Source organism: Urocitellus parryii, chromosome 1 (assembly GCF_045843805.1).
Source record: "Urocitellus parryii isolate mUroPar1 chromosome 1, mUroPar1.hap1, whole genome shotgun sequence".
NCBI classification, from domain to species: Eukaryota; Metazoa; Chordata; class Mammalia; order Rodentia; family Sciuridae; genus Urocitellus; species Urocitellus parryii.
The window spans coordinates 271462238-271489594 of NC_135531.1; the positions used below are offsets into that span (position 1 = coordinate 271462238).

General features: G+C 37.0%; 1 protein-coding gene across 1 annotated transcript in view; it reads left to right on the forward strand.

Annotated features, from left to right (window-relative positions):
* Positions 1–12904: 12904 nt before the first annotated feature.
* Positions 12905–27357, forward strand: part of Nyap2 (neuronal tyrosine-phosphorylated phosphoinositide-3-kinase adaptor 2) — a 233892-nt gene continuing 219439 nt past the window's right edge. Inside the window, exon 1 of the mRNA XM_077799600.1 lies at positions 12905–13125. Coding sequence (XP_077655726.1) covers positions 12905–13125 — 221 coding nt within the window. The remainder of the gene's footprint in view (positions 13126–27357) is intronic.

Sequence of the window (27357 nt, forward strand, 5' to 3'; positions counted from 1 at the left end):
TCAGTATGACAGAAAAAGCTAAATCCTACCCTGACTTGAGAGCTTTAAGAGTCACATCAAGCCAAGAGACATCTCAATGGCTTGTTTCCTATGGACACCAGAGGCATTTGGGTAAGCAACATATAATTTGAACTTCCTGAACCATTTATACCTTTATTCTATTTCTTTTACTTTTTATTTGTTCTTTTGAGATATACATGACAATAAAATGCATTTTAACATATTATAAATACATGGAGTATAACTTTGCATTCTTGTGGTTGTACATGATCTGTTTGTGAATGTATATATGAACATAGGAGAGTTATGTCTGATTTATTCTACTGTCTTTCTTATTCCCATCCACCCTCCCTTCTCTTCATTCCCCTTTGTCTAATCCAAGGAACTCCCATTCTTACTCCCCACCCCTTTTGTGTGTTAGCATCCTCATATCAGAGGGAACATTTGACCTTTGTGGTTTTTTTTTTTTTGATTGGCTTATTTCACTTTATGATAGTTCATCCATTTACCTGCAAATGCCAGAATTACATTCTTCTTTATGTCTGAGTAATATTCTAGTGTGTGTGTGTGTGTGTGTGTGTGTGTGTGTATATATATATATATATATATATATATATATATATATATATATAAAACATTATCTTTATCCATTCATCTGTTGAAGGGAACCTAGGTTGGTTCCATCATTTAGCTATTGTGAACTGAGCTTATATAAACATTGATGTGGCCACTTCACTATAGTATGCTGATTTTAAGTCCTTTGGATATATGCTGAGAAATGAGATTACTGAGTCAAATGGTAGTTCCATTCCAAGTTTTCTGAGGAATCTCCACATTGCCTTTCAGAGTATATTCCTTTATTCTTAATAGAAGGATTTTCAACTTTAATTTTGTCCGATGCATTTTCTTTGTGTAGTATTGAAGTGAGTAGAAGTGGGTTCTGCATTTGGTTTTATATACTTTTTTGCTTTATTCAGTGCAACTAAGGAAGTGGTTCTGAACCCCAATACCCAAAGGTGCCATAAACTCCCATACGTTAATATGTATCCAGAGAAGAAATTGTCCAATTAGCAGACACTGAGGCCTAGAGTAAGAAAAGTATCAGATTCAGAGGATAATGTGATGGTTCCCAAGTCCTATTCTATGATATGGGAACAGGAAGGTGAAAAAAAAGAAAGTCAGGGAGGGAAGGAAGACAGTAACGTGGGGAGGGAGAAAAGGAAGGAATGAGAGAAACTAACATGTCATTTCTTTAAGTTGAAAATATTCAACTTCAAGCAATAGCTATTATTATAAATAGCTATTTATCTATTTTGGTTGGGATAAAAATTTATGTAATTTTGTAATTTTTTTTGTTGTTGTACAAAAATTTCAGGTTCTTTTTACCCCTGGAAGCTATATGTCAGTCTCTCCTCACTGTGTTTGATTTATTCTGGTGCATAAATGAAGGTAACAGAGACCACTTTGTTGACCAATGATAATGAGAACCAAAGTCCACAAGGTGATTTAACCTCCTTACCCTGGTCAGTCAAGGAGTATGAGGCTGGAAGCAAGCCATTTTATTTATCCGATTATTATTTCCTCATATGTGAAAATGTGCTTCAGTCTTGTTTGTCCAAACTCTTCATAGTTCAAAATACAGCTAACCATAGCTGATGCAGTTATTAGTCATGATAAAGTATTTCCACTTCCAAAAAAGTCTGTTATATAATTTCCCTATAGAGAATCTTTCCCATCTTTGGTCATGTGCCGAAAGACAACTTTTATAAGAACACTTCAGTACCAGAAAGAATGATACATTAGTAAACCTCTTGATCACGGTGGGGTAGCTGTTGCTAGATTAGAAGTGGTACTTGAGGCACTTTTATGCAATGTGTTAAGGTTATAGGACCTGAGAGAGGGAGAGGGAGAAAAAGAGGGGAGAGGGAGAAAAAGAGGGGAGAGGGAGAAGGGGAGGGGGGAAAAGGAGAGGGGGAGAGACAGAAAGAAGAAGAAGGGAGGAGAGAAATCCTGTATTGGAAGAAGAGTCAGCGATGCGGCCTCTTCTCTTTCCCAGTTCTGTCCCCCTCCCTTCTTTTCATCTGTCTAATCTTCCAGAGCACTTCAGAATGTTAAGCAGAAACCCTGCCCCTACCATAGGCAGATGCCCAAGACCTGGAAATAAGTGAAGAGATCAATGGATCCAGTTTAAAATGCATGATATCAGAAATATGATCATATTGCAATGTGCTGATTTTACTTCCTGTCCCAGATTCTTACAAGTTAAAGGAATAAAATTTACAAAATTATAACATAGTCCCAGGTAACATTTATGTATTAAGAACAAAAATTAAGATTATTATTTTTATAGCCAGTTGAGGCATGAAAAATTACTTTAAACACAGGACACATATTTCTAAGAAAAAAATTACTTAAAATACAGGACATATTTATTTATTTATTTATTTATTTTATTGTTGGTTGTTCAAAACATTACATAGTTCTTGATATATCATATTTCACACTTTGATTCAAGTGGGTTATGAACTCCCATTTTTACCCCATATACAGATTGCAGATTCACATCAGTTACACTTCCATTGCAGGACACATTTTTCTAAGAAATTAGTTACAAATCTAGATATCTCTCTCCTGGGAAAATCAGCTTACAAGTTAAGGTCATTTACAGTAAGAGATACTGGGGTTGAAAAAGTGAAGGGGAAAAAATATTCAGGTCACTGTATATAAGTGTAGTTTCCTCTCAAAATTGTTCTTAAGCATAAACTTATTGCTTATTCTTTTTTTTAACCGTAGTAGAAGGTTAACATATTTTTTAAAAATCTATATTTTTCTATTTATTCTTAGAAAAAACAGGCTAGATAAAAATTTAGGATTCGGTAGACATATACAAGTGTGTGTGTCTGTGTATGTATGCATATATATATATATATATATATATATATATATACCTATTTTGTGTATATATACATATATATGGACACATACACACACATATAAGCTGTGCATATAGTCTGAGTTATACGTACATGTTCAGTAAGATATTAAGAACAGAATGAGGAGAGTGTTTGGGAAAAGTATTAAACAGAATCACTTTGAATAATTTCAGCAGTGAGTCTATAGGAGTTAATGGTACCCGTGCAATAACCATTTTACCTCTTATTTTAGTTAAATAGTGTGCACTCTGAATGAGACCTTTGTTCCCTGTGTGTGAACGCTGCGTGTTCTTCCCAAGCGGGCCAGTTTTGTTCTCATGCCATGGGAGCAGGTGGCATGAAGCTGTTTTGATGAGGTTACAAGGCTCCTCCCCTCCTTCCCCCAGCAGCAGCCTGGAGTACGTCAGCAGTGATTGTGTGCATGGCTAGGCTGTGCGGGGAGGGTGGAGGCGAAACTGATATCAAATAAGGGTATCAAACGGAGATCCCGATGTTCCCTTTAAGTTGTTGCTCATTTTTATTAGCCCCACCAGGGGTGAAAAGCGTTTAAGTCTAATATCCTCTGTAGTAAGAACAGTATGTGTTGATGGATTCACATTGTTCTTCGCCGTGAAGATTGTATGAGTGCTCTCGTGGATCTAAATGAAGGGGCTTCTTTACCCTCTTCTCATTTAATGATTTAGTAATCAGACTTCAGCTCAGTTAGATAAAAGAGAGAGGTTCTGCTGCCTAGATGTTAGCCCTTTAATGAGGATGGGAGCCCCCCAGGGAGCCGAAATCCAAAGTAGAACGATGCTGCTTTCGGGTTTCTTGTCATTTCTTCGGTGGCTCCTTCTCCCTTTTCCAATGGGCCTAGGGAGCAGGAGCTCTCCAAGGTGCTAGAATGCTGGCGGCTCTGCCGTTCAAGGCAGACGGAGGGCAGAAGCAGAGGAGAGAGATTACCGCTTATTTCAGAAGGTAGGTTCTTTGTTTCAGAATCCCTGATTAATCAGCAGCAGCATCAACAGACTAAGGCAGCTGGAGAGGAGAGAGAGAAGCAGGGAGGGAGTCATGGGCAGGGAGGGAGGGAGTGGAGAGAGAGAGAGAGAGAGAGAGAGAGAGAGAGAGAGAGAGAGAGAGAGGAGGGTTGTCACGGGGGAGGGACGTTGCCACAAGCTAGGCTGCTCCAACCCTTCTGTATGTAAGTGGCAATGAGAAAGAGAATCATTTTGGCCGAAAGGAGACATTTAGAAAGGATCTTTCTGATTTTTGTTTTCATTTATTTTTGTCTTCACAGAATATAATCAAATGAGGGACCTTAGCCAGCCTGGTGATTGCCTTGCATCTTGTAATCATCTGTGTAGCAAAGTGAGTAAAATCATCCAATTTCTTCCCGGCTGGACCTGGCAGGAGAGGGGCTGTGTGTTCATCCCCACCCATTAGCTATGCCCTCTTTTCTCTGAATGTCGATGTAAGGAAGCCAGCACCTGTCTTCTGCCACTGCATCTTCCTAGCAAACTTTAAAGGCCATTTTATCTGATAGGAAGAACATCAAGAACGCTCTGATCTCTAGTGATGAAGAATCTGGGATTCGACACTTTCCCCAAGCAGACACAATGCACTTTAATTGAAGAAAAACTGAGCTGAACTACAAGTCTGTCTCTTATGGTGCTGGATTACTCCTACAGAACTGCCCTGAGATCCGCCGTGAGAGGGCTCTGACACACAGAAGTCACCTTCTGATTATTGCACTTAGCTCTCCCTGGGGACTTAAATTTTGGTATGTATTTCATTTTTCCGATTCTCTAAGCATGCTGATTGAATCTAAAACTAAATAGATCAAGCCACCAGGTTATGAAATGGAATGGGTTTTAGTTAGGGATACTTAATGCTGAAGTTTGCATGTTTTATTAGGTGGAGCAGAAATAAAGCCAAGGCATCCAGTGAGCCTCAGGCTATTTTTACTCCTTTTCCCACTGAGTTACATTACCATGGAAATGGTTAAATGAGATTTTCATTAGTAAAATAAGCCACGTTGAATTATTAAAAGCAATTGAAAATATTTTCCAGGGTATTAATTGGCATGCAAGTTGTGCATGCTAGCTCTTTACCCACTATTCCATACCATAAATATTTTACAACAGTCTCTGAGCACATTTGTGCCAGCACTGAGAAACCAATTTTGCATTCTCAAAAGAGACACAACACCACAGAAAAACCAAACTACCAGACACACACCAAACTGAAACTGCTTCTTCCTGACTGATCAATTCTAAACCTCCTTGAGAAATGTATTTTCAGTCAGAATCAGGAAGCTTTCATGAGTTTAAATATTTTCTGCAGAACTTTTGGTTTTACTTAGGACATTTACTTATTTTGTGGAAGAGTTTCCATTCTAATTTTTCCAACTACTCTTGTTGTAAAATACAAGAGATGCAGGTATTCCATATCTGGAAGAATTGTTACATTTAAAATGCTATTTGTTCTTCTTGGGAAGTCATAAAGTTGTTTTGGTATTGGAAAACTATTTTTTGTAATAAATGTAGTTTTATGAAAAGGATCTTCATTTGAAGAGGTTACATGTTTTAGTCATTTTAACATCCAAGAATTTATAACCAAGTAGTGTGAAATAATGAATAAAAAGTAATAAAACATTAACTCCTTTCCTAACATTTCATATTTTAACCAATACTTCAATTTGTTTTGTTATATTGTTAAGTGCTAACTGTATGAATTTAATGAGAAAACAGAAGCCATACATGCAGAAGTTACTTTGTTTCTCTGTGGAAAGTGCAACATATGCTATCCCACTCGGCAGGGACAGGAACTCTGTGAAGGACATAAGCAGTTGAGAAAATTAGTGAAAACAAACCTGATGGAAAATATTACAACTTTGCAAAGGACAAAAGGAAGTCCAAGAACTTGAAGCATTTGTTAAATTTAGAGGGAGAAGAAGTGTGAAAATCCCAGAGAAAAGATGGTTGACTATTGTTTAAAATCCATCAATCAATCATGGATTTCCAATGCAATTAGATGGTTTCTGTTGTAGCTCCCGTCAGCAATTTATACAATGGACTGTATCTACTTTGCAAATACTGCCTTGTAAGCGTCTGGAGTCCACTGGCCCAAGGCTCCAAAAAGTACGTTAGCCACTAGCACTCTGCACAAGCCCCTATCTTAGTGGAAATGTGCAATCTCTCTAGACCAGCAGCAGGCCACCATGACAACCTGGAAGTTGGGGGGATATTCGATTTGTGATGCTGCTCCATTTACATGCTTAATGCCCATTTTGCCCATTTGGGGAAGGGAGATAGTAGAGAACTCACTGCAAAGTAATTTGCTTTCTGAGAAAAAAGCAATCAGTGCCTTTGTAGTTCCTCAGCAAGCTTTCTTGGTTGTAACTTCAACATTTCCCATTTTGGGCAGAACAGCTGCATTTTGATGACACTGAGAATGAGAAAATGAGCATGACCATGTGTGGAGTTGGGGAGAGGATTTTGAGCATAATCAAAGTGGAATTATAGCACTAATGTTTTATAAGATTTTATCATAAAAACAAGTTTGATGTAATTTACACAGGTTATGGGTTATTACTAGACTATCTAGTCTGTTGATTTGATCCTACTGTGTGAAGTCAGCAAATTTCAGAGATCAGTGTGCATATACATGTTACATATGTATATGTATATGAAGGCTGATTACTTAAATACTTAAATGTTCACTCACAATGTGTTTTCAAATTGATCTTAGTGCATGCACAGAATGTACAAGAGTCTTGTCTTCTGCTGAACAACAACAAAATTAGTCGAAATTGCCTTGGGAAACTTTTACTGGATCAATACTAATAGGCAAAATAGGATTTTCTATCTCAGGGAAGATGCAATGATTAGAGTGAGAGGGAAAATCAAATTTTAATAACTCAAATTCTAATATCTTCCATACAGCATTAAGTCAGGTGTTCAAAAACTGCAGAAAAATATAAAGGGCAGAGACTAGGAAACTTTCCCATCTGCAAATAAAATAAAAACATAAATATGAAATAAAGTAGAAAATGTCCATTGGGAAATGTATCACCTTGTATTATGGTTTTCATGCTTATTGAATAGTATAGTAATAGCAAAAAAAAAAAATCGTTCTTTATTCTAGTCCTAAGATTATCTTGTGGAGTTAACTGTGGCCTAAAAATTCAAAAAGCTTCTTGTGGAACTTTAAGTATCAGAGGAAGCAATTTTCTCCCAAGCTAGAGTGTTTTATTCCCCCACTGCAAAGTACAGGTGGCACATATTCAGGTTAAGAGCGTTGTCATGACTCTATATCTTGAGAAATCAAAGTTTCAGATGGAGAACAACTTTATTTCAGAAATTCTGGGCAAAAACTTCAAAAACAAAAAAAGGAACCATACCCATAAGTTTAGTGATTAGTAAACTCAGATAATAGTATGTACATAACTCTCTTCTTGGTAAATAAAAATGAAAGGGCCACAGTAAGACTGTGCCTGATAAGTCAGTGGACAAATCTGTCTACATCTGTCCTTATGGAGCTAGAATGATTGATATCAAAATGCATGAAACTGTACTAATGGAAGATTTGTTCTGAATTTTAAGCAAAGGGAAAAATGCTTAAATATATATAAGAGGAAAGCTGGCATGTGGATGTTTTTTTTTTCTTTTTGTACATTTTTTTTCTTTACACAGCCTATAACATATCAAAAACTTTCTGTGATGGGGAAATTCAAGCTTGACCTGATTTGGTGGCATGTTCTATAAATTAAGACTACACTCAATGTATACCTTAATTGACAAAGGGGATATGCCACATAAATGCATGATCTTTGTTAAATTCTTTTGTATACACATATTTCTCAAAAAAAAGCTCCCTATTTTTTTTTTTCTTTTCAACACTAAGGATCATAGAGTACCTTAGGTTTTTGTATTCCCTGGATGGAAGCAGTAGCTATAGAAAGAAGATAGAAAGTGAATTTCATTTTTTTTAATGTTTCCATGGATTCCATTCAGACACACTTAGTTTATGTTCCACATGTGTATGAAATGGGTAGTTTTACTTTTTTGTGGGAATAATTGTAATGTTGCTTTCAGCTTTAGGTTAATAACAGGAAAGAAGTATTTATGGCTTTGCAAAAAAAAGAAAATAATAAGGTTATTAACTCAATACAAAGTTAAATGCTTACTATTCAGAATATGGTAAGAATCTCACCAGTTAAAATGCATCTTTGCTGAGTTGAGTAAAATTTATTATCTTGGGAAGTGGAACAAGGTATTCTTTGTGAAGGGTGTGGTCAACAGAATATAAGTAACAAAGTGAATATATAAAGTAAAATAAAGCTAAACAATTAGTTCTCCAGTTGAATTTAAGCCAATAGCTGTAGCTTTTATAAGAATGGCCGTGTTTTAATCTAAAAGTTAAACAACAGGATTGTCTCTTGAATGCAGAACACAACAGTGGAGGAAAGGCATAAAAGGACGATGTGAAGTTAGATCTGAGGATTTTGTGGGGATTCTGACCCAGTCATTTTAGGTCCTTTCTCAAAAGAGTCCCTGACATGAATTGTAAATGTTGGCCACAAAGAAACAGAAACAGCACTGTACTCTTTGGATATCAGTATGGTGCATTCTAAAGCATAAAGACCACAGATACATTTTTAACCAATGCTCCATGAGTGTAGAGAGGTGGGGCTAGAATCAAATTCACTTTGAACAAAAATGGCTGCAGACACATCCTGTTTCATTTAAAAGAGCTTCCCACCAAAAAACAAATGTTCCCCTTTAATCTCACCCTCTTAGTTTTTACTACTCCATGCAGAAATTAGAGGTCTATGGGGACAGATTTTTTTTTTTTTCCTGTTAAGCTATATCCAAATATTCTACCTGGAAGAGATGCCTCTTTTGCTTCTCATCAAGTAGGGTCTCCTATGATGCCAACTTAGACAATGGGTGCTAGATAAGCCTTTGTAAATTGCTCGTCTACATGGAGCCTAAGTGGACTTGGTTTAATATCCCACAGCCACACTGCAGACAGGACTTCCTGGTGTAGAACGTCTTTTACTCCACGCCCATCTCAGCCATAAATATGCATTTCTGGGATGAACAGATTTATGATCCTGCTTTGACTGTGGATTCTTATTGCATCAAATTGTAGTTTAAATGAAGTCAACAATTAACATGAGGTTTGCTTTTCTTTAGGGAGGCCTTGAATCTATTCACTCAGAGATCATTTGCCTGAAAAATACCCTTTTGCTGGAAAGGTGGAGTCCAAGGTTTTGGGAGATGGAAAGAGTATTATTGTCCATAGGTCCCAGTGCCCTATTTTTCTAGAGGTAGACAAAAGGGGACAATGGATTGGTAGTCTGACCACAAGTGTTTGGCGAGTGGGGAAATAGATTAAAATGTATCTTGGCCTCCATTTGCACATATGTGTTTAAAGAAGTAAATTGTACAAAATAATCTACTCACCTATGTTTCGAAGTACAATCATTTTTACTTTGAGAAGTTATGCTACCACTAAATATAATCTTGTGGACACTTAAGAATTGAGAAAAGCATCTAATAATTGTGTTACTAATAGATATAATCATGTTTATTGAGTACATTTGCATTTTGTAACTGATCTTAAAAACATGAGTGAATTCCAATACCATTGTTTTTTAAATTTCTTTTTAACATGGAAACTGGAGCTTAAAGATGTCAGTTAACTTACACAAGTCATAGATCTAGAAATTCCTTGGTTGGGATTTTTAGGGAAGACTTCCAGACTTCTCATCTCTGCCTTCCTGGACCTAGAGAACCCCACATCACAAAGTGCATTTTGTATAGGAAGAAGTAAACAGGAAAGTGTGATTCATGAACACTGAGAGAGTTCTAGTTCATGTTTGAAGACTACCTTGATTATTGAAGTATTCCTTGTTTATCTCCTCAAAAATAGAGACAATAAAGCACGCATGACCAAATAGTGAAGTTCACCTGGATCTGTGTCCTAATCACACATCTGTGCAGACATTGATGGTGTTTGTCTATTGCTGTGTGGACATCTAGGACAGAGTTCTGCCTTCATTAGTGCCCAATTAATCAACAGGTGCTCAACACCTCCCTGAATAAATGAATAATAATGGAATGGAATACTTCTCTATAATCAGGTCGCAGGACCATCTATCTTCATACTGTGAAGTTTTACTAGATGTTAGAGTTTATTTTTATTTCAAAAGTTTTCATCACTATTTTCAAAACTTAATATCACTCTGATAGTCTAACTATCTTGTGATAATATTATTTAATATTTATCTCAAAAAAATTATTTAAAGTCCAAGCAATTTGAAAGACCACTTATAAAGATAATGTTCAGAAGTAAACAATCAACCTTGTTAAGAATTAGACTATATAAACTATCAGAATAACTGGTGTCATCTGGGTTGGAGGAAGACTTTAGGGAAAAAGTAAAAACCTTTGGATAATAATGCTTCATGAAACTGGGAAATATACAGTGTTGCTAGAGGGTAGAGTGGGAGTGATCATTTCCAGCCTGAGGCATTATCTCTAGCATCCTTGTAATAATGACTTGGCTTGCTTAACTCCAGTAAAATTAATTGCCATAAAGTTGTGCTGATTTTTTAAAATCCAGGCATATCTCATGCTGAATGTGGGGTAGAAGTAAATTTCCAATAATAGTAATGCTTTAACTCTCTAAGAAATATTTTTTTCATATCCTCTCCCTGAAATGACAATCATTTTTAGTAGTAATTTCCTCTTCCTCCGTATGTCTACCACTTAAGCATCTAATCTGGTGAATTGATATTAAAATACCATTCAATTACATTACATAGTTGGAATTAAAAGACCATTTTAAAAATGTCTCTATCCCACAACCCACTAGGGCTTAAAACCAAATAAAGTATCATAAAAGTCTAACATAGCCAAAAAATCATTAGTCTATAAACAAGGCCACCCTCCAGGTTAAAAAAAAAAAAAAAGAAAACTCTTAGATTGTGGAGGAAATCCTTAAATTCAGGATGGGCTTCAAACATGGATTGGTTGTCCGCTGTAATGCTAATAAATTCTAATAAGAAGTAAAACTTCCATAGCTTCATCCCAGGTTGTGAAACATGATTATACTTGTTAAAAAGTCCAGAATAAAAATGATTTGTGATGAAAATGCAGTCTGGGACTTTTACATTAAATAGTTGGACTGATACTTTTAAAACACCCTATTTATGATTTTTGAAGAAAATAAAAGGCATAAGCTAATTTAAAACTTTTCAATGCCTATCATTTTCCCCTTGTTAATTGGTTTTTTGCTTTTGATTTTTCAATCTAATTGAAACATACCTGTTTTCTATACAACAGTGAATATGCAATCAAAGACAGTAAGCTTTATTAAAATAGAAGAGCACTCATTAGGATGTAATTAATTTAACTTTGCACCTATTTTTATTTGCATAAAGCACCGTTTCTCTGACCCCTGGCTTCAGTGATTTGGACAGCTCCTCATCAAGGCATGCTGCTTTCATAGCTTGCTTGCATTTCCTCCCTTCTTTCTTCCTTTCACCCCTCCCTCCATTCACACATCCACACTCATCCAGTTAACATTACTGTTGCTGCCATTTTTCTCCCTACACCTTCATTATGGCATGATCTCACGTGACCTGCACACTGTTGTTGAATTCCATTCTAAAACCTTCAGTCTTCATCTTCTAAACCTTCATACCAGCAGGAGGTAGGAGTTATTGCTACCATCATTTTATAGATGAGAGTAGAATGGACTGGTTGAAAGTTTGATGGTTTTAAATTTTGTTTTGTTTTGTTTTGATTTGACGTGATTTTGATCTCTCAGAAATCTGTAATGCCAGCACCTCAGGAGGCTGAGGTAGGAGGATCACAGTTGGAAGCCAGCCTCAGCAATTTAGTGAGGCCCTAAGCATCTCAGCAAGACCCTGTCTCAAAATTAAAAAAAAAAAAAAATTAAAAAGGACTGGGGATGTAGCTCAGTGGTGAAGGGTCCCTAGGTTCAATTCCTGTTTCAAAAAAAAAAAATCATTTCTATGGCTCAAGTCTTTAATCTCAGGTAGCAATGATATAACAATTTATCACTGCTGGAGTTACTGAACTGGCCAGGATTAATGAGGTCCTGGTGATCTACAGCATTTGAGTTAAACTAAGTTATAATATGAAGCAGTTATTGAGGACCATTATGGAAAATAGTAGGGGGCCACAAATGGATTATGTCCTATAGAAATTATACTAGAAATGTCTTTGATTGCTATATTTTATATGAATAATTCAGATTTATAAATTTTATTTAAAAACTTTAAGAATAACACATATAATACAAAAAGGTTTTTTTCCAAATAAAATTTTATGTTTATATGAAATATCACAGAAAAATACTTACAACAGTGAGTGCTAAATGAAACTTGTATCTGCTATGTCTTATTGGTATAAGAACCCTTTTTTACTGAGCATGGTGGCAAACACCTGTAATCCCAGTGATTGATGAGGCTGAGGCAGGAGGATCACAAGTTTCAGGCTAGCCTCAGCAATTTAACAAAACTCTATCTCAACAAATAAAAAAGGTCTGGAGATGTACTTCAATGGTAAAGGGACCCAGGATTTGATCCCCAGTACCCAAACAAACAAAACTTCCCCACATTTTTGAAAAATGAAATATGACTTTAATTATGTAAACCAAATGGCTATCTTCATACACAAAAGTTCTCACATTCATATCATCTCTTAGTCTTGTAGCTTTGACCTTGGTCCTCTTAATGAGGGAGTGTTAATGAGGGGTAGCCAGGTGACACTGACTTAATAATACTTCAAATACTCTAGAGGAATGTAATGTCCAAGGAGATGTTTTCTCCAAGTGGACTTGCTGGAATCATTGGGGACTTGGCAGACACAGGTCAGGGACACTGCACCTTGCTTTTGTCTCCACCTGTGCTGAACTTGTGACGTCTTCTGACTCTGCAGGAACCTTCCCTCTGCATGATACCCTCCAAGATGACCAGCGCTCACCCAGAGGAGGATGCTCTGGATACCTTTCTGCAGTACATTGAGGATATGGGGATGAAGGCATATGACGGCCTGGTGATTCAGAATGCCTCTGACATTGCCAGAGAGAACGATCGCTTGAGAAATGAAACAAACCTGGCCTACCTGAAGGAGAAGAATGAGAAACGCCGCAGACAGGAAGAAGCCATAAAGCGGTAAATATAATAAGCATGACCTGGGCTTTGCACACCAGGGAGTCTGTGAGTGCTGCTCGGTCTGTGACGTTATGACCTGGTCAAGAAGGGGCTCTCAGAGTTGGCTGCACTTGATGAGAGGAGGTGACCGTGGCAGCTCCACCGTCCAGGCTACTGACAGGGTTCTTCCCTTAGCTACAAGTTTCTTGCATGTGTGTGGTGCTTGTGGAGGTTCAGAAAGGCTTGGAAAGAATTCAGCTTCCTCCAAATTAAGGATCAACAACCTCTGGGGAAGAGCACAAGAGAGCACACCACCCCTCTAATAGCTAAAGTTTGATGTAAAACCCCACTTTAAGGGCCTTTGTTCATAGCACTTACCTTAATATAAGGATCATCTTCTCCCAAAAAATATGACCAAATAACATCAATAATTAGCCTTTGATGGCCTCTGGAAGAGGCGGAATCCTCAGTGTGTACTCTCAGATGAATTTAACGGCTCTTCCATCTCTTGTTTGGTACCAACTATCCCAGGTTAGTTCAAATTAATTATATTTATGGTGCAAAACCTAACAGCTCCAAGCTAATAAGCCTGGCATTGCAGCCTTTCAAATCCCAGAGGCTTGGGAGGCGGAGGCAAAGCCAACCTCTGCATCTTAGCAAGGCCCCAAGCAACTAAGAAAGGCCCTGTCTCAAAATAAAAAAAAACAAAAGGACTGGGGATGTGACTCAGTGGTTAAGTGCCCCTGGGTTCCATCCCTTGAAACAAAAAAACAAACAAACAAAATTGAGGTTAAGTGTACTGGGGCACATGCACCAAAAGAAGGAATAAGTTTTGGTTTTTCAAGAGAATGTTAGTGTTTTAAGCATATATTTGCCCATGGTACATGTACACACCTGTTGTGTTTGATGGAGTCCTGCTTCTTCAGTGAATCTATTTGCTAAATGTAAAAATCTAACATAGGAAATAATTTCATCAGTTAGCGGGTAACTGAAAATAAGTTATTTTGGTATTTCATGCTAGATTTTTTCCTCTAATTTGGTATTAATATTTTGTATAGTCTGTGTGAATATTATGATATAAAATATTATTTTAAGATAAGTTATTTATGCTTATAGGGAACTAAGCTAAGAGTAAGATTGTGTCACTCCAATATTTTGTGAAAATTAATTTTATATGAGAGAGAGTTTGGAAAAAATACTAGAAAGAAGTGTTGTGGAAGACTGTTTTGAAAGAGTATATTCTTGTGGACTATTAAAATGGGAATGTATTCTATTACTAGGTCTAAAGATATTTGCACAATTATGTAGTTGATAAACATTTTCACAATGCACATGTTAATCTTTAAAATGAATTAACTTGTTGTTGGGGACTGTGTTGGTTTTTATTTCTATCATTTCTCACACTTAAATGCCCTTAAGAATCCTCTCCCCACTCAGACTATTTCTGATGGGCTTCTGTAGGTGAGCATTTTACTTTGGTTTCAAATTTGAGTTTTTCAAAATTCTAAACAGAAATAATGGCCAACATGATTTCTAAGTAACTTCAGCTCTACAATCTGGAGTTTCCTAATTTTTGTGTTAAAACTCAACAACTACTTCTTTTTATAAGCATATAAATGAAATTATTTGCTGAATCGTTCTATTAGAATTTTCAGGGCACACATGGGTTCCATAATACTATATTTATCCATACTAACATCTCCTGTTTCATTCATAATATTCAGCATATTTCTATCTAAAGATTTATAGACACTAATAACAGAAATGGCTAATTTTTAGATGGCTTACTGTCAGGTGTTCTAAGGCGCATAACCAACAGTGCAGAGAAAGTTTAAAGTCCAAGACACACAAAGCAAGAATCTGTATAAATGGAGACATGGTGAAACCCTGTCACTACATAGGTGAGGTCTGGAAAACCCAGTTATGTGAACTTTGAGTTGGTCTCTACTGGATTAATTAGCAATACTTTCCAGAATTATAATAGAAAGCATGAAAATAAAGACAGCTCAGGACACACATTGAATTGAAAAGCAGCCAAATGATCTGAGCACATTTACTTCCCCATCATCCCACCTCCTAAACAGAAACTGATTGAACTACTCTCAGTTTGAGAATAGAGGGGGAAAAAAGAAAAAAAAATGGGAAGGAAATCATCCCTCATGTTATGTGCTAATTGGTAAGAGCTTATGGCGGTTTGGGCCAGGATGCTAACATTAGAGTTGGTATAAAATGATCAAAACACAAGCAACATCTGAATTATTTGATTGATGAATGTAGGAGTTGGTAGAGGAAGCAATTAAAGATTCGTTCTCTTGTTTTCTATTTTATTTTGATTTTGCTTAGACTGGACAATAATGTTTTCACCTAATGAAATGGCAAAGACTTAACGATGAGCAAGTTTAGGGTCAATTATTGGGGAGCTCCTGCTCACCTTGTTGGAGCATATTTGTGAAGGTCAATTGTGTAAAGCCTTTTAAGGACTCAAGTGGAGAGTCTGAACAGACAGTTGGAGAAAGAATCTGGGGGTTTGGGTAGAAATCAAAGCCAGAGGTATAAATGTGACAGCCTTAATCTATAGGTTTAGCACCCAGGAGCCTGGAGGAGAGAAGTAGTACTTAGGTTTAGACAGAGGTGATGCAAGAACCCAGAACTCATTCTTGGGGCATCTAATTGCTCATTTAATGGGACCAGCAGAAGTATCTAGTGGAAGTGCAGTTACAGTTAGTGAGAGGGCAGAAGAACCACAAAAGGGAAAGACACCTCCAAGAGGAGTAAAATATGATTGGAGAAGAGGGATTTTGCGGATAGATCAAATACACGGAAGCCTGGAAAGTCACTGTTGCCTTTTACCGATTTGGTGTTAATAAGAACAGTGTTTTGGGAGGACAAAGCCCACTGGAATTATGTTCATAAGAAAAATAAGAAGAGAATTGAAGCAAAATATAGAGAACTATTTTGAGGGCTTTCAAAGTCAAAAGCTGCAAAACAATTATAGTAGTTGCGTGGCCAGTGTGATTTATGGTTTTGTTTTGTTTTAATTTTGTTTCAGAAGGAAGCAAGAAAACTATATGTTTGTATAAATGAAACCATGGAAAGGGAAACATTGGTGACTTAGGGAAGAAGATTTACTGTGAGCATGTCCTTGAGTAGTTGGGAAGCACAGACCGCTCCGTGGTAAAAGAAAAGGTGCTCTAGCTTATGGATGAATGAATGAGTGATGAGTGAATGACAGGCTAAAAACTAATCCTAGAAAGGCTTCTACCTGGTCCTTTAAGGCCATAGCACGAACTTAAATCAGGAGCCAAACTTTAGAAGAGAAATGTGTTGGAAAACCAGGACATCTGAGAATAAGTAGTGGAAAAAGAGGCAGAAGGGCCAAACTACTGAACAGTGCTGTTTTCCTGCCTTCCCAAAGCTTCGTTCAGCTAAAGCTGCAGAATGAAAGTAGAAGTAGGAGCCTGAGGCTAAGGACAAGCTCTGGTTGGGAAACAGTGTGCTGGGAAGATAACCCAAGGTTGCAAGCCTGTTTTGTGCCCGGATGGATAAGGCAATCCACGGTGATTACCCACAGCAGTGAGCCTCACTCCCTGGGAACTACCCACACTCACCCCTCACCTCAAAGGCAATCACAGGGTAAGATTGGATGTTAATGGTAGAAATAACAGGCAGACATACAGGAGACAGTCCTGAGTGAGGTCAGTCGTAGCCCAAAGGACGGTCCATTAGTGTCCTTGTAATTGTTACATGTGCCAGGAATGGAAAGATGCAGTACAGTTGTAGATGCTTTCTACAACTCTTTCTGCTCTCTCTCATTTGTCCTACTCCACATCCTTTTCTGGAATTTTTGTTGAAAGTACAAATATCTCAGAATGCTATTAGAGCCTTTCCAAAATTGTTGATGCTTTTCTGATTTCCTTTGTCCTCCCCTGCCTCACCACCCCAAAAGCAAAATCATGCACAGCATGAGGGCGTAGATGTCTCTGGATATCATTGGGGGAGACAGCTATCCAGAGAAAAGAGAAAGAAGTCGTATAAGCTATGGTTGGATGGTAAGAGGAGCGGGGCTTAAAGACCTCTGCGCTGCCTAGGGAGAGGGTGTCTCATCAGGTGGTACAGTCTCAGCATTTATAGTAATGTACAAATTCAGTTTTATTTCATTCACAAGGCAACCAGTGTCCTGAGATTTTGACAATTTGAAAGCAATAATAATCTTTTTTTGTCCCCTTAACTTACATTTCAGATGACTTAACTTTTCTAATAAGGAATGTATTTTTAATTCTTTGAGAGAGTCCAAAGCCTTACATAGGTGTTCAGGGGTTCCAGAAATGGTAACAGATGCAGAGTACTCTCAGCCAAATCTAACACATATTGTCATATATTTTCCCATGCAGTTTATGTCAAGTAAAGAAAATTCAACATGGCATTAATGAACAGAGTCTAATTAATTAAACTTATTTAATGTCTCTCCTGAATGCCTTTTAAAATAAATACTATGATTTAATATATAGGCTATAAATGCCAAAATTCTAAGGAGGAAGGATGTTTGACCTTGAAAAGGCATTGATGATAATTCTCTGTGAAATATGCCAGTTGCAATTTCAGAAATGTGCAGACTGCCAAGGATTGCTTAAAAAATGGAAATAGGATTTCATATGATTGACCTTCTGGATCACATATGTGCTGAAATGCCTTTTGTGCTGAAGCTGGGAAGCTTAAAACACTGAGCTCTTAGAAAGAGAATATCCTCCTCGCTTTCTCAACAATCTAAGTCACTTAGACTTTCTAAGCCCAATTCCTTATTTTTAAACTAACTTGAGCCCCTTGTCACTATTAACTTTCTTATACCTTCACTTCCATTTCTCACATGGGATTTTACTGAAAAAGCTGGTTCGGTGAAAAATACTAAATAAATAAAAAGTGATGCTGTTAGTGTTCTTCTTAACGGCTCCAAATAACATTTGGTGTGAAAGAAAGACTTAAGAGGGTGAAAAATTAATGGAGAATTTAAAAAATTCTTTCTGTGGTTCATTTTTTTTTTGCTTTTAAAATCCTAATGGTTTTGTGCAGGCACTGTTAAATGAAATTAATTTTTCATTAAAAAAACTATAAGAAAAAAAGCATGCAAAACCCATAGCTTCCAACTAAGTTCACTCTAGATGGATTACCCAAAATCCTATTTGTCACATGAGTAGGGGAAAAGTAAGAAACAGGCTTGAGAGTGTATTGAATCATTGACTTGGCTCAGAGACCAGCCAATAGGAAGGGAACTGACCAGTGAGAACAGAGTCTGGCTGTATTCTGTAAGAATGACGTTCATGTACCTGTTAGGTCCCCTGGACTTTCACTGTGAGCAATCCTGTGTTCAGACCATTGGGTCAGGATATTCATTGAAGGTGATGGCCAATCCAAAGATGATCCTACACACCCAAAGTATGATTAGCATTTAGGATCCCCTTCAAATATATTTTCTTTCTGAATTCTGGAACTAGCCCCTGCACCATCTCATTTTGTTATTGGTTATAGTATTTTGGAAACAAGGAAATGTCCCTGAAACTAAAATTTGTTCCCAGAACATATATTTCTGACAATAATTTTATTATAGGAAAGGGGCTGGATTTTTTTTTTCCCTGATAATGCAAATGCTACATTAGTGAAATTTCCCCAAACATTGCGAGTCTGGAAGACAGCTCTAGACTTTAGCAAAGTGGTTTTGACACAAAGGACTACTTAGGCTGATTAGCAACGTTTCTATTCCCTGTGGATGCCCTCAAGGGATCTATCTGAGGTTATATTTCCTCTTTAAAAGTGACAGTCAGAAATGGAATTAGATTACTTACAGCTTCTTTTAAAAACACACACACAATTTCCTATTAGTAGGTATATTTGAAAGTTATTTATATTTGAGGGTTTCAGAGTTCTGTTTTGCAGAGAGAATCAAAAGACACTGATGTTCATCCTTTGGGTCATTAGAAAAAATAAAAATATTTGCCTTTATTTCATTAACGCATTGCTTCCCCAAAAGCAAATGGTTGTGACAAAGTAGTGAATTGGTTATTATTTTAAATGATTTCTTTACCCAAACACATAATTACACTAAGAGCTCCTGGAGAAATATTAGCTGTAACATAAATCTTTAGATTTCTATGGTTTCTGGAATCATACCATGATTGGTGGCAGAAGACTGTGGAAGTAGGGAACATTTATTGAAGTGCAGTTCAGTGAATGATGTGCTCACTGGGTGCAGCTCAAATCGCTACTTTGTTCACAAATAGCTAATCTCATTGGATTTGTTTTCCTTGGGGATTTTTAGAAAAAATGAAGCATCCTATATGTATATGAAAACAGGTGTTGAAGCATCATTGCACAGGTGGTTGAAGACAGTTAAATGAACAAAGGTTCAGAAACACAGTGCTCAAATGTTAGGAATACTGGACAGCCAGACTTCGAGTATGGCGGGGAAATGCTCTGCAGCTGGCCCCAGGTCCCCTGCTTCTCCAAGCACAGGAAAAAGCCCTTAGCCACACCATCCACAAGTAAACTCAAAGCTGCAGCTCCTCAGGGTCTGGCTGCACGCAATGATTCCGCTGATCTGATCTGATGTGAGTTTCTGACCTAATTTTGCTGTAGGACTTAGTGCTCAGGCAGAGAAAACAAGGTTAATGTGTTGATAAGGGGCGAGATTAAACAGCAGACAGTATCTTAATAACCCTCTCTAATTTTGGCTTCCTCGTGTGTTTGTGATTAATTCAAATCACTTTTCTATTAATCATTTCAGAGGGCCACAAGCTGCTTTGCTTGTTTTTATGTTAAAATTGTGCATCCGGATTGTCTTTGTCAATGCTAAACAGTATATTCATGCGTGGGAGTAATTTTGATCATAGTACCAAATGCATGGGAGGTTCTTATTCATAGAATCATATGATTAGAAGAGAAAATTCAAAAACTTGCTTTATCCATCCCTCACTGATTCCTCTTTTTTTTTTTTTGAGGCAGAAATCATATTAGCAAAACTGATTCTTAATAACTTAATTTATATATTTTTGAGTGCTGGTGATGAAAGTGAATAATTTTGTTGAACGTGTATCTAAGGACACTTCCATGCAAATGTGGAGTCTCTCTTGCTGGCCTCGTGTTTTCAGTAGAGGTCACTAACTGCCCTAAGATCATTAATCTGAATTTCAGAACTCATCAACTTACAATTTACCTTATGCTTATGTTTGTAATGGTGGTGATCCTTGACTTCTCATTCAGTCACCTGCCAGGACAGATTAGAGGCAGCATGGGGGCGGTGGGGGGGCTTTAAGCCTCCTCTCCAGGTAAGCCTCCTCCACACTCTCCTCCCATACCTTTTCTAGAGCTCTTTGTATTGCTGGTTGTTTAAACTTTAATTATAGCCTGGACCTTACACTTACTTTATGTTCTAAGAAGTACAGTGCCTGTTCAACATATCAAATAAATAGACAGATGTTGGCAAGAGGAGGGGCTTTTCAGAATACCGCTGCATATGACCCAGTCAGCACAAGAAGGAAACTCTGTGAAAGGCGGACCTTCCACATACCCAGTCCTGTGACAACTGAGTGATTTAGAGGAAACCTTTGGACACTTCAAGGTAATCTTTCTCTTAGAACGACTGTTAAATATTTAGAGATGGTTTATGTTCTCTGTTCTAGGGCTATTTCTTTTGTTGGTTAGGGTATGGAAGGATAGTCTCAATGTTTTAATTTTGATGGCTTTTTAAAAATATTTTTAAAGAACAGATAATAAAAAGGAACCATTGTAGATCAAGGCTATGGGTCAAGGGGTATTTCTTTTTGTGACTAAAAATGCGGTGTCTCTGGGAGAACAGGTTTAATGTAACTATTGAAACGGCTAAAGTGGAGCCTGAACATGCCAATAAAATCGTTCCAAGCCTTCTGTCCAACTGTGAGGTAGCCTGAAGAAAATGTCTCCATTATAAATGTATGGGTTGCCTTGAAATTAATTTAATCATGAGTTGATAGAAGGCAAATCAACCCCCCCCAAGATGAATCTCTGCTTGAAAGACCTGCCTCCAGTTAAAAGTTATTCTCAGTAATGCTCATATTTGCAATAAATAACAGAATATTCATGTCCATGCTAGAATATGAATATAACTAGCTTGCCGGGAAGCAGATGAAAAAAAAAATCACTTTTTTTTTTTTAAAGAAAAGCACTTTGAATAAGATGTACAAGGAAGACTTTTTTAAAAAAGCAAAAAAAGGCCAGCATTTAAAATCCATTATTTTAATTAGTAAATTGCATTTTAGTCTTTGATTTGGAGCTAAGTATACCACTTAGCATATTCTGATGTTTGAATAAGAAATGAAGTGATTCAGCATTGAATGAAAAACATCACCAAGGAGACTTTTAATTTTCTTTCAGGTTGATGTTTATATGTGTTGTATAGCTATTCCATTTTTATTTGGAGTTTTATTAAGTATTTATTGAGCATTTATCGTATGTGAGGCATTGTTCAAAGTGTTCAAGGTTAAAGCAGTGACCAAACAATAAAAAATGCTTGCCCACACGAGATTCACAATGTTGTGATGGTGAGGGGGGCAGAAGCAGGGGAAAACAGACAACAATCAAGTAAATACAAAATTAGAATGTGATAAATTGGGGATCGGGGTCATAAAAGAGTACAACTTGAATGATTTTGCTTAGGGAAAGGCTCACAGAGGATGTCACATTTGAGTGAAGACCTGAAATATGTAAGGGAAGAAGCCAAGCAGCTGTCTGGGGCACTGGGCTTCCAGGAAGAAGGACTGACAAGAGAAGAGGTCATGGTCCCGGGTAGAAGCATTGCTGGCATGTTGAAGGAAAGTCAAGGACATCACTGTGGCTGGAACAGAACAGAGCGGGTGAAAGAGAACGAGGTGGATGTTCACTCAGGACAGAGGCAACGCCCATTGGTCTGGGCACAGAGGTTACTGATGGAAATTTGATTTTAACTCAGGGTGGAACTGGATGAGATGAATCCAAGGAGGGTCATTCTGGCTGCTTTAGGCAGCAGCAAGCACAGAAGGAGGCACAGCAGTTTGGAGCCTCAAAAACAACTGGGCTGAGGGGAAACCCAGGCTAGGACCTGAGTAACATAAATGCTGGATGTAGTAGGAATGGAGATACATTTTAAAAGGTAGAATTTGCAGAATTTGGTGGCAGATTGGACAAAGGGTGTGAGAGTCACATTAAAGGAAGCTATTTCCACAAACTGAGAGGGGGAAGACAGCAGAAGAAGTAGGTTTTGGGAAAGGTTTTACACATATTAATTTTGATATGTTTCTTAAGTATCTAATGATTGAAAATAGTTGTTCAAATTTTCTGGTTCATTTTTGACAATCTGTAGATATAAAATCAAAAATTTTAATAGAAATTTGAAATACTCTTATAAAACTCTAAAAGTCATATACATACATTCTGTTTGAGGAGAGACTTTTTATTACAATAAGAAAAATGAATATGAAATGTACCCTCTTAAGCAATTTTTAAATGTACACTACAGTATTATTAACTATAGATACAGTGTGGTACAGTAGATCTCTGGAACTTTTCATAGTGGGCAGATGAAACTATATATCCATTGAATAGCAAATGGAGGGTAAGCGTCTGGATTAACCAGAGCAAATGAACAATTGCCTGCAGGTCTCTGTTTTGTACAGTTAGTGGAGTCGGAGATCATGATTCTAAGAGCTATATGATCCACACACTCGGGGGCTTTACAATTCAGGGCAGAGCTCACAGTCCTCCTGTAATTCAAGAAGCCAGATAAGAGACAGACATAAGCCTACACAATGCCTGACATTTTCAAAAAGGAAAATTGCTGTGAAACGGATAGATTCAGCTATTATTAGCATTGGTCATGTTGACTTAGGGCTTTTTGGCAACGATGGAGACATAAATAATTAGTTTGCCAATTGATACTCACAGGACATTTTTTTTCAGTTGGAAGGTATTTTGATAGACCTGTTGTAAGACTTAAATTTGGAATGTTGGGTGTGGATGGAAGGCAACGGCAACAGAGTTTAGGAGAGAGGAGATTCCAGTGTCCAAGTTCAAGAAGGGGTTGGTTTCTTTACTTGCTAGCTTTAGTGATATCCATTAAAATTTCTTGATTCTTAAATTTTTACTGTTTTTATTGTTGCTGTTGTTGTTGTTATTGGAAGAAACAATGTTCATTTTGTTCAGTTGTTAAAAGAAGCCACAGATACAACATAAATCTTTGGAGAAACTACTGGGGAAGTGGACATACAGCTATTTTGACTTGATAACTGCCATGATTTTAGCATTATTATTATTATTATTACTCTTACTGCTTTTCTGTCATTATTGTCTTCATTTTCATCAAAAATGTGGCTACATTAATAATGACATGTGACACCATGTTTGCAAGGGTTCTGCTCCACCTACAGTAAAAACAGTATGGAAAAGGCTTTGAGCATTTGCAAATGATACAGGTACCCATTCCCCAAATATGATTTACTTTTTACTTTATCATTTTTTTTCACCTTATTATAAACATGTTTTGTTCTTTTTTTTCTAAAATAGTTAAAATGACAGAAGGAAACTTTTGGCATTTGCATAGATTCTAAAATGATGCAATAAATTGTGGCTGCATATCTTAATTATTAAACCAGCTTCCAAAAGTAGGAAACCTGATTTTGCACATAGTAGGTTTTTAAACATTTGTCAGTGCAGATTGTTTTGAGCTCATTCAGTGCACTTATGATGGCTTTTCAAGGGAACAGTTAAGCCAGCATATCATGTGGTATTTACAATGAAATTTGCTAATAAATTTCTAAATATTTTAAGGGAATTACCTTGAAAGTTTTCCATCTTGGCACATGAACTATTAAATTTTCACTTTATGGAAATACATCTTTCTTTGAAATTGCTATACCATTTATACCAGAGTGATATAAATAATGAATTCCAGTGATAGAACCATTGTATCTACAGGAGCTAAAATCTCAAACAATTTTTTTCTTGGTGCTTAGTAGTTGGATTTCCCTTTGGGAGAGCAAAGCATTTTCAGAGTCACACTATAAATGCTGTTGCACGTTGCCCTTCACCTTGATTTGAGGATGCAGTGGAGGCTGGACCCATGGTCGTCTGCACTGCCCCATGTCTGGAGATAAAGGCCTACCTGCTTCTAACTCCTTGGTGCAGTCACTGTGACTCAGACATATCCAGCTCTTTATAAAAAGAAACCACACATGGATGGAGAAGCTTGAGGTTTTAGGAATTTTCCTGGAGGAATGCTTAACTTCCTAGGATGCACATTGTCAGATTTCACATATAATTTTTAAAAATTTGTTTGAGCGCCTATTTATAAAACACAATTACAATAGTACTTGTTTTGGAGATAAATGACAAAACAAGATGGGAAATCACTTGTCAAGGAAGTTGTTTTCTAGGTCATTATGAAGAGAATATTTTTCTTCCCTTGCAGCTGGTATTTTATCTTATTTAGGGGAGCAATGGCATTTTGTGATTTACAAATATAATGAACAGTAATGGAGGAATTTTTTAAAAAGATAATGGGGAAATATCTATAGGGATTAGAGCATGTGAAGATGCTTCTCTCAGAAGAAGGAGGATGACAGCCCTTTTATCCTCCCCCATTCCAGGTTTGAAATCCTACAGTAAGGGATATTTGTTCAGAGACCAGAATCTGAAATAATTCATCCTTACGTTTCCTTTAAGGTGTCTGAGGAAAAGATCATAATCAGTGTGAGTTGCTCTCTCCTGCCTAGAAGCCTCTGGATGATGAAGCAGAGCTAAGAGATGTGCAGTTCATGACTTTTCTGTTGATCCTGAATCCTATTCAAAGTTCCCAAACCCCAGCAGATCCCAACTTCCCCTATATCAATAAAAAGAATGTATTTTGTTTAGAAGAGAATGCCATGATGCATAAAAACATTAATTCCCAGAGATTAGTTTTTTTCAAAAGTCAAATATTGCTATTAGATTGTTTCTTCTTTTTTATGTAATTTTACTTTTTTTCTTCTTAATAACTTGGTAGGATTTTAATTCATTTTTTCAGTTTCCTTTATAATCTGTTTCAACTCCAATCCTTATTTTTAATTTGTTTGTTCTATTTAGCATGCCCATAGTTACTTAAAAAGCCTAGGTATATCAGATAAAAACAAAGCAGGGGAACACATTTTCAAAACAGGGTACACTGTTCAACAGATTAAATGGGATAAAGAGAAATGGGGGAGGGGGAGAGAAAATGACTGCCCAGTAAAAACCTTTTTAGCAAATCATACTGAATCTCATTAATAAAGAATACGTCCACTAAAGCCGTACAATCAATCAGCCATGTGCATTAGTGATGTCTAGTCCAATTCAGGTAGATAAATTGTCCTTTAAGTGTCAGTCGGCTGCCACTCAAATCACAATACAAATAATACATGCCATGCTGAATTTCCCAATTCATGACAAATTTTCTTTTCACCGAGTTAGACTGAACTAAACAGGTGTAGAATAGTGATATCTGTTTGAGTGAACACTGCCAACATCAGAAAAGAAAAAAAAAAAAAGGATAGATAACTGGAGAGACAAGCAACAGACAAAAGCTGTGAATCAGTTTACCAAAAAGTAAGTGGCAGAGGGTAATCCAACCAAACACCCTTGCCAAAAGTGTCAATTAAAAATTAAAATTAAAGATATGGTGGCACATGCCTGTAATCACAGTGGCATGGGAAACTGAGGCTGGAGGATAGCAAATTCAATGCCAGCCTCAGCACCTTAGCCAGGCCATGAGCAACTTAGCAAGACTCTGCCTCAAAATAAAAAGGGCTGGGAATGTGACTCAGTGGTTGAGCATCCCTGGGTTCAATCCCTTGTACCTAAAACACAACAAAACAAAACAGAAATAAACCAGAAAAGCATACTTGGTACAGAGTCCAAAACCTCAGATGAGAGCATTACTGTAGTGTATGTTAATGTAGCATTACTGTAGGTATCCATCATATGGAAACACTGAGACACAAGAAGGGAATAAAAGATAACAGGGAAAAAGTCACCATACACTTCCAGGAATATTTTAATTACAGAGACTTAGTATGTTTTCTAACCATGAACAATTTCATTGGCTAATGGGTAGCATGACGAATTTCGTTCCAATGGATAGCTCCAGAAGCTCTCGTTATAAACAGGTACTTTGAAAGACCCAATATAATATGGCTTTGTACGGCTCTGGTTGGAATTAATACCACATGATTTTTCTAAGGAAGTCAATCTGTTTCACATATGACCTGAAAATAAAAGCACCTGCTTTTGAACCTACAGTGGAAAGGAAAATATTCTGTCACTTCTCACAAGATTAAAAGTCTCCAAGGAGAAATCGTGTATGTAAGAGAGCATTTTGAAATGAGGTGGAGGCACTGAGCCTGTGCAGCTGCAGAGCTGCATTACAGTGGAAGAAGGAGAGATTAGAGTGGTATTGGGTTTTAGGAAGAAATGCTTCTTGTGGATTTGTCATTAATGCAGTGACCCTATCTTTCAAGTCTTTTCATTTCAATGTGACTTAGAATTCTAAAAAGAAGTCAGCTTAAAGGTATCAGCACAATCCCTTGTATAAGTTGCCTTTAGCAAAAGAATCTCTATCTTTAATTTAACACAATTGGCAATCTTGGTTGGAGACAGAATGTGATTTAGTTAACATGAAAAGAGAATGACCTCTGTCCCCCAGAGTTGAATGAGAAGTTCAATTCCAGTATGAACTATTGTAACAACAATAACCGGAGAACAAACAAAAATGGCCTTGGGCAATATGGGAGGGATGGACAAATCCTCAGACAGAAGCCTGATGCTCTCCTGGACAAGTGCAGGCATATTTATTTCTTAATGTTGAACTGCAATAATGCATGCCCATGAGGTTACCTAAGTTACACAGATAAAACCTGGTTTAAGGATCAGGCTCATAATGATCAACCTGATACAATAAAACTATCTCTATGTGCAACTAGCAGCTCTTGTTAGTTGCTGATGAGGATGTGAAATATTCCGGTAGACAAGAAATAGTGTGAGGTAGATACATTCCACTAGTTTCAACTCTTAGAGAGGTCAGTTTAGTTCATATAAGTCTCATTCTTGTCCTGAATTAATCATGAAGATATTATCACCAGTGGAAAAATATGTCCTTTCTATAAAATTCCTATGATGAAGAAGACTTGGAGATATTTTATTCCTCATGTGTCTAACACAGTCCTCAGGTTACTTAAGTAAAAG